At 38.1% G+C, this 15907-nt stretch overlaps 1 protein-coding gene across 2 annotated transcripts in view; it reads left to right on the top strand.

The window, feature by feature from the left end:
- Positions 1 to 1907: 1907 nt before the first annotated feature.
- Positions 1908 to 15907, top strand: part of LOC121515609 (zinc finger protein AEBP2-like) — a 37413-nt gene continuing 23413 nt past the window's right edge. For both annotated transcript variants that reach the window (XM_041796466.1, XM_041796465.1), the window contains exons 1-5: positions 1908 to 2560; positions 3438 to 3648; positions 6404 to 6511; positions 6774 to 6960; positions 12859 to 12983. In XM_041796466.1, coding sequence (XP_041652400.1) covers positions 1986 to 2560; positions 3438 to 3648; positions 6404 to 6511; positions 6774 to 6960; positions 12859 to 12983 — 1206 coding nt within the window. In that variant the 5' untranslated portion in view covers positions 1908 to 1985. The remainder of the gene's footprint in view (positions 2561 to 3437; positions 3649 to 6403; positions 6512 to 6773; positions 6961 to 12858; positions 12984 to 15907) is intronic.

The following is a 15907-nucleotide window of genomic DNA, read 5'->3' as shown; positions in this document are numbered from 1 at the left end:
ATATGTATGTGGCTCCCTCTTGTGGCCATTCTTTTGCTACTGCAATGTCTGAAATGTCCTTTAACAATACAGGTGCAAGTTAAAAGATAGAAAGCCAGTTTGGCTGAATCTTATTCTTTTTACATTTTTGTTGAGTTGATAAGAATTATTTTTTCCTTTAAGAAACTAAAAAAAATATTTAACTATGAAAGATGACAACAAAAACAGGGAGGGGTTTGAAAGCACATTCAGAAAGTATTCTGACCCCTTTACTGTTTTCAGTTTGTTATGTTGCAGCTTGGTCCTACAATCATTTAAATTCACTTTTTCTCTCATCAATCTACACTCAGTACTCCATGATGACGAAGTGAAAACAGAATTTTAGAAACATTTTCAAATTTATTTAAAGGAAAAAAACTGAAATATCACATCACATAATTAAGTTGATTGGACATGATTTGGAGAGGCACACACCTCTCTATAGACAATTAACAATGCATATCATAAATATTCAAGTGCAGCCACAAATTCTCTTATGGATTGTGGTCTGGGCTTTGACTTGACCACATTAACCTTGTTGTATTTAGAGCATTTCTGTGTAGTTTTGGCTGTATGTGTTGTGTCATTGTCTTGATGAAATATAAATCTCGAGAGCTGTAGTTGTCTTGCAGGCTGAATAAGACTCCAGGATTTTCCTATATTTTACAGCATTCATTTTACCCTCTATCTTTGCAAGCCTTCCCGGTCCAACTGACTAGAAGCATCCCAACAGCTTGATGCTGCCACCTGTCTTCTTCTTGCGTAGTCACTCAGCTTGTGAGGATGGCCTGATCTAGGTAGCTTCACAGATGTGCCATAATCCTTATATTTTTTCAATGATGGATTTGAGTGAACTCCCAGGGGTGTTCAGTGCCTTGGAAATTGTCTTGTATCCCTCCCCTGACTTGTACTTTTCAATAGCTTTTTCTCTGAGTTGTGTGGTCTTCTTTTGTCTTCATGGTGTAATTGTAGCCGGGAATACTGATTAACCGGTGACTGGACCCTCCAGACACAGGTGCCTTTATACTACAATTGGGACACATTTACCGCACTGAAGGTGATCCCCATTTCACTAATTGTTAGACTACTAGCACCAGTTGGCTAGATCTTTGTTGAATTAGGTCCGTCATTGTAAAGGGGGTTCATATTTATGCAGTCACTTATTTTTCAATTACATGTTTTTGTTTGACATAATTTTTTTAGAATTCTGTTTTCACTTTGACATTAAAGAGATTTGTATTACCGAAAAAAGACTTTGAATAGGCAGTGTAGCCTTGTTGATGAAAAAATCTGCCATATTTAGGTAATTTTTCCGTATATATATATATAATTTTTTTTTCAAATAACTGAACTAGAAAATGTACAACAATTTATGGCATTTCAGAGATCAGTTGGATGGAATTCCCAAGAGAAAGGAGTACAAAAAAAAGCACAATAAAATAAAATCGAATTACAAAAATGAAAGGCAAAGGGGCTATGGAGGTCCTTCATATAATTTGAGATAATCATGAATGTAAAGTTCATGTATTTTATTTTTTAATAATAATAATAATAATAATAATAATAATAATATTTGCAATGTCCTATTCAACATTCTTAATAGATTTACAGTAAAGTGCTACCCCTCTCATGAAAACCGTCAGCATGGGGTTGTATGTCAATACATTTGCACTGATGAATAAATGACTTCCAAACATTATTAATATGGTGTTCTCTGTTTTTTTTTGTCCTCCATTATTGTTTCTTTCTTTTAAAGGGAACCAAGATATGTGATTTCCGGTGATTTCTGAGCCACATGGAAAGTTTAAATGGCAACGTCAGAGTTTCTCCTCCTCGTGCCAGCTCTAACCAATCAGACAGCAGACTGCCATTTGATCACGCCCTTCTTCTGCGGTGAAACGTTGTACTGTACCCCGGTTGAGTTTTCATACCGAAAGTGTCTCACGGTACGTCGGTACGCCTCTGAAATGGCTGCTGCGGAGACAGAAGAAACCCCCGCGCAGACTGCTGGAGATGATGTACCGCCCGCAGAGACAAATGAAGGAAACGGCGTAGAAAAAGAAGAGGGCCTCACCGAACCGGAAACAGATGAGCCGACAGTCAGCAGTGTAGAACCGAAAATGGAAGAGGTGGACGCGGAGGCCGGTGAGGAGAAGCCCGCCGAGGCTGCAGCCGAGGCTGCAGACAAGGCCGCGAGCGAGGCGGTTGTGACAGGCGACGGTGCAGTAATGGTCGAGCCGGAGGAGACTGCCGCTGCGGGAGAACAGGAGCAGGAACCGGAGCAGAAGACAGAGTCTCAGGAAAGCCCGGGGGACTTTAACGACGAACCGGCTAACGATAGCACAACAAAAGAGGCGAAGGAGGAACCGGGAGAAGACAGCCGGTGTTCAGGGATAGACTGCGAGAAGAGCAAAACAGTTTGTGAGGATGTGGAGAAACCCAGCGGTGGCGGTGACGGGGAGCTGGGCGACAAGAGGCGGCCGAGCGTGGAGATATCGTCCTCGGATGGAGAACCGCTGAGCCGTATGGACTCGGAGGACAGGTTTGTAGGGAAAATGGCAGGATGTTGTGGAAAATGTTGGGTGGTAACAGGTTAGAGACTGAAATTATACCAATTTCACACCCTTTAACGAGCCAGTAATCAATCATAATTAGATATCTATTGTTAACACGTCACACTACTAACGCACGTTCAACTGAAAAATCTCAAGTTCACACCGTTCTCGTTCGCTCTGTGAAATACATATAGCTATAAGCGCGTTAAACATAATTCAGGTAATGTTCAAGACGCATTTAACAGTTTTTTTCTCGTGTCCTTCACTTGCAAATTTGTTCTTGCATGATGCAGGATGTCTGTCTATTATTGAGGTTTCAGATCCCCCCCACAAAACTTGTGAAAGTGTCATGCTTGACTGTGTTAAAGGTTGCAATGGTTTTAGTTTTTTCATCAGCAAACTGTCAAACCCACATTCAAGTGAAATAGCAAACCTCTGTGGAGGTGTAGGTTGGAGGGCGCCCACATAAATGGTGGGAAAGAGACACTGAAAAATACTCCAACCAATCTCATGAATGAACTGAAGCTAAATCAACATTACTTGAATTAGGAGTAAGTTGTGGGGGTTCTTGATTATAGTATAACGGCTAAACATTTTCCACAGCCATTATGTTTACAGTTCAATATTTTAAGAAAACAATGCCAGTAACATTAAACACAAAGATATAATTGTTTTAGCATGAGTGGTATGCATGGAAAATCAGTTTCAGCCCAAAGGCTTTCACGCATATTGCCTACTCAGTGCATCTGCACCTGTTCTTCATGACTGTGCAAAGCAAGAAGATCTATTTTATGGCTATAGCCCCCAGGATTTTAACAGTGGGATTGTGTTCTTTCCTCAACCATACTTTCTCTTCACTCTCAGTATCAGCAGTACCCTGATGGAGATGGAAAGCACAGTATCCAGTGGGCGCTCCACCCCTGCAATGATGAATGGGCAGAGCATTGCCAGCTCTTCAGGGCCTAAAACAGTGGCCTATCCCTGTTGCTGGGACCTCTGCCCGCAGTGCTTCAACTCCAGTCCTGACCTGGCCGAACACATCAGAGGAATCCATGTTGATGGGCAGAGAGGAGGGGTTAGTAGACTTTAAACTTAAAAGCTTTCTCTTTATCTCCTTTAGTGTCTGAGTGGTAGCCAGGCAATCTAAAGGCCTTTACTTACTGTGTGTCTAAGCTTATAGACTTGATTTTAATGCTACTGGAATAAAAGTTTTGGCACTACATTTCAGTGGAAATGAGAACCAAAATCCAGTACCAACATGTCAGGTTCCTACCATGCTTAATCAGACCACAGATTTCAATGCTTCTTTTGATACCCTGCCAACCCCTGCCAGGCCAAATCAAAGGCATAAAATACCCTATGGCACTAACTAACTAACTTAGGTGCACTCATTTAGTCACAGCAGAGCATTTATCAATTTCAGTAATGTCTGTGCTTTGCTTGCAAGCTCTGTTATTTTATTTACTTAGTCCAGAGAAAGGTGTTTCTCTGAGTTATTTTGGACTACAATACTGAGACAGCTTTATTGCGCACATCTTTAATGTTTAAATTGACTCACGTGGTTGGGCTGTAACATGTAGGATCTTAAAGGGATCTTAAATTGTTTTGATGTTGAAGATCATTTTGATTCTGTTTCAGAAAAAATCCTATTTTGAGGATCTGTATGGATTATTATTGGTTTCTATCATTAGCAGGGGGAGGGAGAAAAATGTTTTTTTCTTCATGAGTGATGGCCTTTGATGAGAGAGTTCTGCACTGTCCATTGGCGAGCTTATATCAACAGACAAGATAATTTATAAACAATCAAAGCCGTCAGGAACCTTTAGTTCTACCTCCTCCTTTCCATGTTTGTGTCTCAGATTTGCCAGTGTCAGTATGAAATGTTTTTAAGGTTTGAAAGCCAACAGTGATGCTCTCAGCAGGATCAGCATCAGTCACTGTGGATCAGATTGACAAAGGAGGGGAAAAAATGTTTTCCGACTTGCCTGGGTGGAAGTTTAGCCACTTTGCCCTCTCTTTCCCATCACCAGACTTCTCTGTCCTGCAGCTGGCAAAAGTCATGTTATGTGCTTTACGTGTGTTAGTTGGGGAAGCCCGGGCCCTAACTTATGCAGATGGAGACATTTCATTTTTGTGCTCACAAACAACAGATCACCATTTATCAATATTGTACTTATGATTTATATGTAATGTAAACAAAAAGCAAAATATATATATAGGTTACAATGCTAAACAAAATTAGCAAGCTTTAGTCAGACTAACACTGCCTGTAAGAAAATCAGTCATTAGAAGATTTACAGATAAGGACGAAATTATTACCCCCCCACCCCCCAAAAGCAAAGCAAGGAATTTTTAACACAGCTTTTCCAAACATGCTAGATTGGTTTGGGATGTTTACATTATTTTACTTGGCACACAGAAACAAACAACAAAAAAAATCACAAAAAATACCAGGGTCTGAATTATTAGCCCGCTTTAGGACTGACCTTTTAGTTGAGCCATAGAACAACCCACTGTTGTGTAATGGCGTGCTTAGACTTTGTAATGCTCAGAGCTTGTAAAATCAAGTTAAAATTGAGGGTTATCTTCCCAATTTTCACACAGTTCTAAACTTTAGTAAGGGTTTTGCTCGAGAAAGCGCCAAAACGATAGAAATCAGTTTAAATGGGAGAAAGACAACTGTTGATGCTCATAAAGCAAGAAAAGGATATACAAAGTTATCACAGTGTTTCCAAGTATCAAGAACTGGAGTGAGAAGTATGCTCAAGCAAATTTAAAGAGAGCCACGAAGAAGCCTGGCAGGGGTTGGAAAAGAAAGATTTCAAAGACATTGGAAAGAGAACTAGTTAGAGATGTGTCTCAAGACCCCAGAAAAACTGCATAGACCGTAGTGGATGATTCGGCCAGGTCAGGAATTGTAGTCTCAAAGATGACAATCACTAAATCCCTGCATAGGAATGGACTATGAGGTTGAAGACCAAAGAAAATACTTCTGCAAAAGACTGACTGAAGTGTGCTAGAGAAAGGCTATGCATACTGGAAGCTTGTCCTCAGTCAGATCAAACCAAACTAGAGCTCTTTGGCCATAGAGACGTTGCCTATGAGAGTTGTTGAAAAACTAAAAAAATCAACTGTAGGCTGTTATCCAGCAAAAAGGAGAGACACAACTGACTATTAGGTGGCAAATAATTTTGACCCTGGTAGTTTTTGTTTTTGTGAAGTAATTTTGTTTCTGTGTGCAAAGTTAAATAATGAAAGTTACCAAAATAAAACTAGGATGTTTGGAAAAGCTGTGTTAAAAAAAATCTTGGCTCTGTTTAGCAGCACTCAGGGGGGAAAATGAAATGAAATTTTAGGGGGCCTAATAATTTTGTCCTCATGTGTAATTGGAGGTAGAAAATGGTACAGTTGCATTAAAGGCCAAACATGCCTGGAGAGCAGTGCTTTTTTAATCTGTAATGTGCCATATACAGTCAAAAACAAACATTTCGATTAAGTATAACGGGATTATCAAATGTTAAGTCCCCCCCCTTTTTAAGCAGAAAGACTTTATCAAACGCATATTCATACATTCTTCTTTTGTTTTCTGCATTCAAGAAATTCCTCAGGCTCCTGAGAGGTGAGGCTAGGACAAGTCAGTGCTACATGCCGTGTATAATTAGAGGAATCTGTCTTTGTTTTTGTGACTGTCTTGGCAACCAACTTTTCTTTTTGCTTGTATTTTCACTGTGTCAAATTTTCCCTGCCACTTTCTCTCCATTATTATTATTTTTTATGTGTTTACTGTAATCCTTCTACTTTCATCATGCCTTTTCCTCTTTATCCTGCAGGTTTTTGTCTGTTTATGGAAGGGTTGTAAAGTGTACAACACACCATCCACAAGTCAAAGTTGGCTTCAGAGACACATGCTGACCCATAGCGGAGATAAACCCTTCAAGGTAAGAGGAAATACAGATATGTAGCTGTTAATCCAAGCTGTGATGTTTTAGGAGCTTTGCTGTCAGTCTGTCCAGGGATTAAAATTTGAGCATCAACATCTAGCCTTATTCACTGTGTTAGCTCTGTGTTTCAAAGAGCATGCACTGCAAAACAGTGTACTCAAATGAAAATGTCTGTAGCTGATTTCAGACATTGTTACCATGTGGTAAACAAAAAAAAACAACAACAAAAAAAAGATTTAATTGTTGTATTCTGCTGCAGTGTGTAGTTGGAGGCTGCAACGTCAGCTTTGCTTCCCAAGGAGGTTTAGCTCGTCATGTCCCCAGTCACTTCAGCCAGCAGAGCTCTTCTAAAATGTCCAGCCAAGCCAAACTCAAGGAAGAGTCTCCCTCTAAGGCTGGACTCAACAAGAGGAAGAAGCTCAAGAACAAACGCAGGTGCTCCCTACGTACGTACCTCACAGACACACAAACTACCCCCTTTTCTATTGTTTCTCATAGTGCTTTCTGTCTTTGACTTTTTCATAAAGATTACATATTGAACACATTTATGAGGTGTGCATGAGTTTGATGTGCTGAAACAGATTTTTAATTCCCACACCTCTCTGGTGGAAAAGCTAGAACAAGACCTTACACACTCACAAACAGGTACATAGGCTGGAGCCAGATAGACAGATGGATTCTCCCCATTGCAAGGCTCTGCATTTCATTTAACTACACTTCAGTCTGTGTTCTTGTTGGCCCTTTTCAGTTTATCTCAGGTTATGCATGTGGCTGACACTGATAGTTGGTAACTATTGGCAGGTTTCACCTCAGATTTACTGTCACTGCATTGTGCAGAATTTAGTTTTTTTTCAGCTAATTTTTTTCTCTTCTCATGTTGTAAATTTGTGTGTAAATGTTAAGTGCAGAAAGCAGCCATTATTGATTTGAATTTTTTTTTAACACAAATAAAGTCCCACAGTTGCTGCTGTTACTACATTATTTTGTAGGGATGCACCGAAATGAAAATTCTTGGCCGAAACCGAAAACCGAAAATGAGGAAACCAAGGCTGAAAACCAAAACACCGAAATAAATTATTATGTCAGTTATTAGTACCATTGCATTTATGGCTATGACTGTGTACTAACCTCACTAAAATAAATTGCAAAAATTAATATTAATGCTTCAAAGAATAAATCAATTACATAATTATGTAAATATTTATTAAGCACTTCATTCTAAGAATACTCAATATAAAATAAAATAAAAAAACAAAATAAAATGTTTAACTTGACCCCACTCATGTATACATCAAATCAGTGGTTCTCAACCTTTTTTCAGTCGTGTACCCCCTGTGAAGTATTTTTTCAGCCAAGCACGCCCTAAACAGCGCAACATTTCTTTACCAAAAAGAAAGACATTAAAGACTGCTGTGACAGCCATCTGATTTATCGAACTTTGTAACTGATAAACACTTTCAAATTACAAATATTAGATTTTTTTCATACATTTTAAATATTAAAAATGCATGACTAAATTCATGGCACATCTTCTCATCACTAAATGTGGGAATTCAAATTAATGTAGCTATTAAAAACAGTGACTGGAAAGGCTTTAAACCCAGAAGTGTGCAAAACTCTGCTCGGCTGCAGTGGTCTCTCTGGAACAATTTGGAAATAAAAACATAGAGAACTAAAGAACTAAAAACCTGTAAATAATAAACAAATTTTAAAAAATGACTTCTCTTTTCTCAAACTGAAATCATGAACTTAGTTATAGATCAACATTTCTTTACAAAAAATAAATCATAAACATTTTATGAATGGAGAGGTTGTGAATGCAGTGATCGACAGGCATGTTCCAGTGTGGGTCAAACCATCCTGCCATGGGGGAGACTCAGGGAGTTTTAGGGTGATTAAATTTAAGAGCATACAAAATATTACCTCCAGTTTATAAACTTAAGGTCCTTACACTCTATACGCAATTTTTTCATGCAAATTATTTACACAAAATATTTACATTTAGAACCCGTAGCAGTCAAAGCATGCCTCCACACCTGCAACATCATTTTGCAGTGCGATATTTCTGCGCATATTTAAGTAGCGCATTTGCGCTAATGTGGACATGTGGGGCTGCCTGCTGCCTGTCTCCCTCTCTACCAGGCTAAAAAAAAAAAAAAAAAGGCAAAAACACAAGCACTAACTACAGACAAATATGAGGAGATATCAAACATCAGGTGGTGATGGAGAGGAGGACATTTTTGTTCCTCTGTCTACCTTAAAAATCGACACCACCACCACCATGTGCGCTTGTTGGAGTGAAACTCACACAGCTGGAGCTGTTTCTAAACTAATGGGACTTTAGTGAAATATTTACCAACACAGTCTCCTCTGACCTCAGACAAACAACTAATAAAAACTCCAGATCAACCAGCTAAAAGACTCCTCTGGACAGTCTTGAACACAAACAGGTGAGCCAGTCTGTGTGCTGTGGAGAGAGTTAACTCCTCTCACCGCGAGCCTTAGCTGTGCAATATTATAACTCTTATTGATCATATTTGACATAGAATAAATGAAAAGTCAGTCCCTCCTTGTACAAACTTGGCTGGCACAGTGAATGAAACAGTGAAACAAAAAGGCACTGGCGTCCTGGCTGTGCGTAGAAGTGTCGCGTTACGCACGGAGTGAAGGACAGAGAGGGACAAACCTCCTTTTATCTTCCGCTTCAATAAATATCACTGTTTATCAGAGAACAGAGAAAACACACCGCAGACATTCGCAGCACGAATGTGATTTTAGAATGTACATGATATACCCGCAAAAACGTGTTGCTCCTGACGTGCAAAGAAAGGCGCTATTTGCTTAAATAGCTGGCATGTATTTTAAAATCTCGCATACCCCCTGGAGTGCCTTCACATACGCGTACCCCTATTTGAGAACCATTGATCCAAGCGCTTGCTGGCCGCGGTTTTTGCTTGTGTCATCACAGCGTCGTGTTTCGGCCTTGTTTCGGTGATAAAAGTCTTTAGGCCGAAAACCGAAAATGCACTTTTGGGCCATTGTAGGCCGAAAATTTTCGGCAGCCGAGTTTTTGGTGCATCCCTATTATTTTGCATATGTAAGAAGTGATGTTAAAGAGGTAGTGAACCTCTGTGGTATCTGACTGAACTATGATAAAACACATCAATGCTGGTGTTTTTCCTGACATTTGCACAAAACTGATAAAAATCTGCAATTTATTGCTTTTAACTCAATAGCTCAAGCTCAAACAGACATCTGCTTTGAAAAATCTTTACTGAAAAGGCACGGCTTATGTGACAGTTTCTACTAAACTTTATATAAAAGGTAGAATGTTACCGCCTCTAACCAACTTTACCATTCAGAGACCACTCCCATCCTTTCCCGCACCTGCACTGCCTCGGTTCTAAGAGCTCTGGCTTTAGTAACACAGGTACTGGAGCCAATGGCCCAAACAGGTAGTGCTCAGGACCACCATGGTCCACCTCCACACTACAGACTGCTTCAGGGGACTCTGGAGGGGAAAAACATCCTACCTCTCAGTACCAAACTGCCCATTTTTTGTGCATTTTTCAAATTTCTTAAGTGGGCGTCGTTAGCTCTGAGCTGGAGGTTTACTTGCACTTTAAATGATTTTGATGAACACTTAGAGACACAGCAGTGCCGCGCAATTCTGTGTACTAGAACGCATGCCAGTTGCTTTCACAAGCATAACTCTTAGATTCATGACCTGGCCTCCCAGAAAACCATAAGTTTACTTTAATTTATTTAGAGAATTAAAATCATGCATGCAGACACTTAAAATGCACCTGAAGTAATGCTTCATTAAAAACACACTATTTAATTTTTGATACCAGCTTCAAACCTCCACCCCACAAGAAAACACAGACTGCCAAATACAAGTTCCTTGTTACAATTAATAAAATGATGTCGTATTACAATGACAGGCACTGCACTGCACTCTCATTGTATGATGTTCTGCTTTGTTGATACAGAGGCTAGGTTGCGTTTCCTTGCATTGGCCAGTTTAACTTGTGTTGAGTTAACCCCTTACACATCTAAGGGCCCACCGGCAGACTGCCAGATTTGGGTAACTTTTCAGTTATTTACAAAAATGTAAATATAACATGTTAAAAACCACCAGAAAGCTCTGATTCTGACCATCCCAGGATAAAATCAGCACAGCAGCCACAATTAATGCATTTGTCAGGCTACAAACAAACAAACAATCAATATTAAAAGTGACACAGCTCACCATTAGAAGCTCTCCTGTACTCTCCTGATCAGAATATTTCATCAAAAACAGTCCTGCAACATCAGAAAGAGTCCTCACAATCTATATCTAGTCCAAACATAATTAAATCCATAAAGATCCATCTGTTTTTATCATTTAAAATTTGCAGTTGTCATTCGCTGTATTTGTATTCTCTGTATTTGCTGAAATAATGTCTTTTTCCTGACAATTATTAGCAATATTGTATAGAAAAATGTCTGCCAACCTCTATCCTTAGTGGAGTCTTCAATCTGAAACACAGACTTTCCCTATAAAAAACTGTGTAAAATACTCTTTTCCTGGTTATTGTTATCAACTTTGAACCTAAACTAGCTAAGGTTTCATACTTTAGTCCAGTTGAGTTTCCAGCTTATACCTTCCAAGCTACAGTCATCTACAGGCCTCTGTTTCCCATACAAATTAAAAAATGATTTTGCTTTTATTTGTGTACTCAGTTTCAGTAGCTCCTATAGTGAGTCCGACAGTTTGGGAAGAAAAAGTGGTACCTTTCTAAAGACGCCTTGTTTGTGCTTGGACTCCAAATGGTTCAAACACAGCATTCAGATTAATTAGGGATTTCCTGGACAGCTATTTTTAACTGATTTTACTCAGATTTCTACAGGTTTAACTGGTTATAGTCCAGGCAGATGTTTTGGAATTTGGCTTTAAGACCCCTTACCTTCCAATTATTGTAAACATGCAATTACACCACTCAGTTCCCTTTATTAAGAATTCATTAGTATTTACAGAGAAATCAAGTTTAAAGTGCTAAATATCTGGAAAAAAAAACCCATAGGTGATTGTGCAGATGACTGCTCAAAACAATGAAAACAGCGGTATCACACCAAGTAAACTTTTCTAATTTGACTCAAGCATTTTTGTCCAGTATTATTGTTGGTATGACACATACAGTGTGGGGGCTGAGTTAACATAAAGCTCCTTCTTGCCCATGTTTGATTAAATGTCACAGCTTGTATGCATATATGCATAACACCTTTGATTTTTTTTTGATGAATTTGTAGGGCAGTTAATTTGAGAAATGTTTAAAAAATGTTTCCTGTCTGCCAAAAATTCAAAGAGATCCAGCTACACAACAGCAGCAGCTTCTAGTCTTAACATACAGTACTAAAGTGGCCACCTTTACTATACAGCACTTAATATTCTTTCATTGTGTCCTGTTGATTGAAGCGATCTCCAGGTTTACAACAGAAACTAGCATTGTTTTTATTATGTGTATGTCCACTTATACTCCAGATCTGTAGCAATCTGCAGGATGAATTTTTCCATGTTTCCGGATTCTCATGATAATTTTTGCCAACAGAATACTCGTGTTTTAATTAAGGGAGAACTCAGAATATATTCTTTGTATTTATTTAGTTGGGAGCAATGCTATAGACAATAATAAAAAATGTTAATTTTATTCAAACATGAACATTTTTTGTATTTTTGTTTAACCTTTATTTAGCCAGGTTAGTTCCATTGAGATCAGAGATCTCTTCTTCAAAAATGGCAAATGTATACACATGTACACTTTTTCAGTACTCCCATTATTTTTCCAGAGCTCTAAATATACATAATGCATCTCCCTGTCTTGTTTGCCATCAAAATCTGCAATCAAATCTTATTTTAATCAAAGCTGTCCTTTTTTAAGGTTGAATTAAATACATCCTCTTTAAAAAATAAAGAGTAATAAAAGAGTAATAATAAACTAGATGATCATATGTCTGTTAGCTTTCTAACCTGAAACAAAGCAAACTTATGAGTACTTGTTAGTTTTTGTTGCTTTAATCTAAAAATTTTGGATTAGTTTCAACAACAGAATTTATCAGTAACATTGCTTTTGTGCAGTGGGACATCAATTTTCAGCCAGCTAAACCATTAGATTCTTATACTTTACTTGTTGCTATTGTGCCTTTAACATATTCAGAGTTTTCATTCCATGATGACTGCCACAAAGCTGTCGTCAATAACAGATCATCATAAGCCATTAATATAACAAAGCCAAAGTAGAAACCCAGATGTGACATTTGTGTGACTCTTGCCTCACATAAGACTGTCCATCTCCGTCTTCCAGCACGGCCCCATGACTTCTTCGATGCCCAAACCATGGATGCTATCCGGCACAGGGCCATCTGTCTCAACCTCGCCACCCGCATAGAAAGCGTAGGCAATGGCCACAGTGTGGTCTTCAACAGCACGGTGAGTTTGTCTGCAGCTCCTCTGATTTTGTGATTCTTTTAATGTTTGCCTCTGGCAACCTGTTTTCATTTAAAGGATTTTAAACACAGCAAGTAGCTTAGATAAGTGAGATACAGAGGAAGGCTGAGGTAAGCAGTTCCCTTTTAGTGTGATACAAAATGCATTATGCTCCGCTTTGTGGGTAGCACTGTGAAAAATTAAAAACAAATTGATGAGGGTTACTTCTATTTAATAATCAATTGGCAGTTCATGTCAAAGGTGAATCTAATCGAGATAGGCTAACTGAGATCTTTAATAATACCTCTAGTTAAGAAGGTTTACCTCATAGCAGTGCAAAGTTTCATGTTATTGAGGACTATTTTTAAAAACAATACTGTCCTTAAGACAATTTTGTCTCTTCTGTGTATGGCAAAAAATCTTTGTGTCATAGGTAGCTTAAAATTTTTAGTATTATTAGTATTTCCGTGCATTATTGACACTTGGAATAGGCTGATATATAACACATAAACACAACATCAACAACTAGATGATTTTGAAGATTAGATTGTCAATGAGCAGTGTGCCAACTGGTCGGTTTACAGTTTTCAGTCTATTCCTTTACGTTTTGTCATTTTCTTTCTTGACAACAGGGGGCATAAATGATCTGTTATTGGCCAATCTGTCTCACATCACTGTTATTTTTTTCCCTCTGTGCACTTGAAGTGAACCTTGTGAATCGCCTCAAGGCTTAATGTTGTTTTTCTCTGAATCCATCTTCCGGGAAAGACAATTGGATTATTTTTGTGTATGTTGCTTAGTCCACACTGAGCACAGTGCAAAATACATTTTTAATGAGTTCTGGAATGCTTTGCTCCTTATAATGAAGGGCAAATGTGAGCAATCAAAAGGATAAAACTGTTTTCTAGGGCAAGATTCTCCATCATTTCCTTCTTTCTCTCATAATGGGCCATATTCTGTATTCTTTAAGATTCTTTAGTTCTTTAAACTTGCTCTTGAGAAAATTCCTGAGAACATCAGAGGAATGTTTTTCATCTGTGTTTTTTATTTGATGAATAGCAAATTCCTGTAAACTGGAAGATTGTACATATTTTTCCTGATTAGCATAAAAAACACCCCTTTTATGCCCATATTAGGACGTGAAAGTGTAGGGCTTTCTGCACACAGCACACACTCAGAAGTCACACACGATCAAATAGATATAAGTAGTGCACACTGAATATACTCTTAGATAAGCTGCAGCTTATATATAGCTTTTTAGACCTTGCTGTCATCTGATACAGCAAAAATCACACTGTGATCAATAAGGAACACACACTCAATAAAGTAGGAAATAATTAGAATAATGGGGGCTAATAAATATAAACAGATTATTTTAAATAAGGGTTTGATGAAAAAATCTTCATCATAACAGTACTCAAATGTGTGTAGTGCTCACGAGTGTTCTTTGTTTTTGTTCTTAGCTGAGAAGAAATCTCATCTAAGAAAAAATAAATTATGAAAGGATAAAAAAAATCTCCTTAAACTGCTGCTGAATGAGGACCAGTGTTTTCAAAACTGGATGAATGATTTACTTATAAAGAAGGCTTTTACATGTGAAAGGTGTCGAAGGCATTTTTTCAAGACTGCCTTTTGGTGCATCTCCACTAGAGGGCACTCTCACTCTTGTTCAAAACCCTCTTATTGCATGACTTCAGAATAAAGCGACCATCATCTACTCCCTTATTCCTCCTCTGTTTAACATACTGCACACAGATGAATACACACAATCAAACTTACCTCTTTTCTAAGCAAAGTTTCATATTTCTACAGAAAATCTTACATTTTTAGTATTAAGAGGAATTCAGATCACAGAAGCATATTGTGTAGGTCAAATTTGTGATCTTTGGGACTTGCTAACACTAGAAATTAACTATGCAGTATTTTCCACCTAGTGTGATCACTCATGTATAAATCATACCTTTAATGTGCTGTGCTATTGTAGCATGCAACCACAAGTTAACCTAGCAGAAACGATGAGTGCACTGCTCCAGAGAAGAATCTACATGTTCTCTCTTGAGTGTAAAGTAAAAACATCTCTTAGCATCTCTAGGATGTTGAAGCACTTGGATCTTGGATGCAGTCCTTACATTTGAAGACACAAACATGCTCACACAAGTGGAAGAGTAGTTTATGTTAGTGTGGTAATTATACATTTGAAATTGGATATCATTTGTTAAGAGTAGATAGTGCTGTGCTAAGTTTCTCAAAAGACAAACTCTTCAGGGGTTTGAAAGAAAATTTGATGAAGGATTTTTTTTAACAGTATCTTAAAAAAGTATTAAAAATGCATCAGTTAAGTAAATAAACACTTTCAAGTATTAAAAGGTCTTGCATGCAAGACTATAAGGTCTTAATTTTGCAGCATTAAAGCTTATGTATTCATCAAGCAGGCTATTTTTTCTGCTTTTGTTATAATTGTACACACTCATACACCGTATGCTGGGAGAAATCTCAGCTAGTCTAGACTTATTGATATAAATTATTTAAATTATTAGATCTCAACTATAGTGAGCTATAGCTTTTCAGCTGCTATGGTAGAGTGGCTATTATGACTATAATATGACTATTACTACTTTTAGGCCGCTAAGTAAAGAAAATCAGACCCACTATTGACATTTTATGGTATCAAACCAAGGAGTTTTTGTTCTCATAATCTGATCTCAAAATGCTCCTAGAAATCTTCATTTGCATGCAACAACAGGAAATACTACTGCCATGATGTCATATTTTTATCTTACAATCAGCACCAAATTAACCTTGCATAGCAGATGGATACTCCCTTTTCCTTGTTTTTCACTGGCGAATCCATCTTGTTAAACTCCCATCTGAACCGTTTGAGCCCGGTTAGAAAGTGACAAGACCAATCAGCGACAAGGGGCAGTACT

This window comes from Cheilinus undulatus, linkage group 9 (genome assembly GCF_018320785.1).
Source record: "Cheilinus undulatus linkage group 9, ASM1832078v1, whole genome shotgun sequence".
NCBI classification, from domain to species: Eukaryota; Metazoa; Chordata; class Actinopteri; order Labriformes; family Labridae; genus Cheilinus; species Cheilinus undulatus.
The sequence above is the reverse complement of the archived record's forward strand: the minus strand, read 5'-3'. Positions and strand labels throughout refer to the sequence as shown.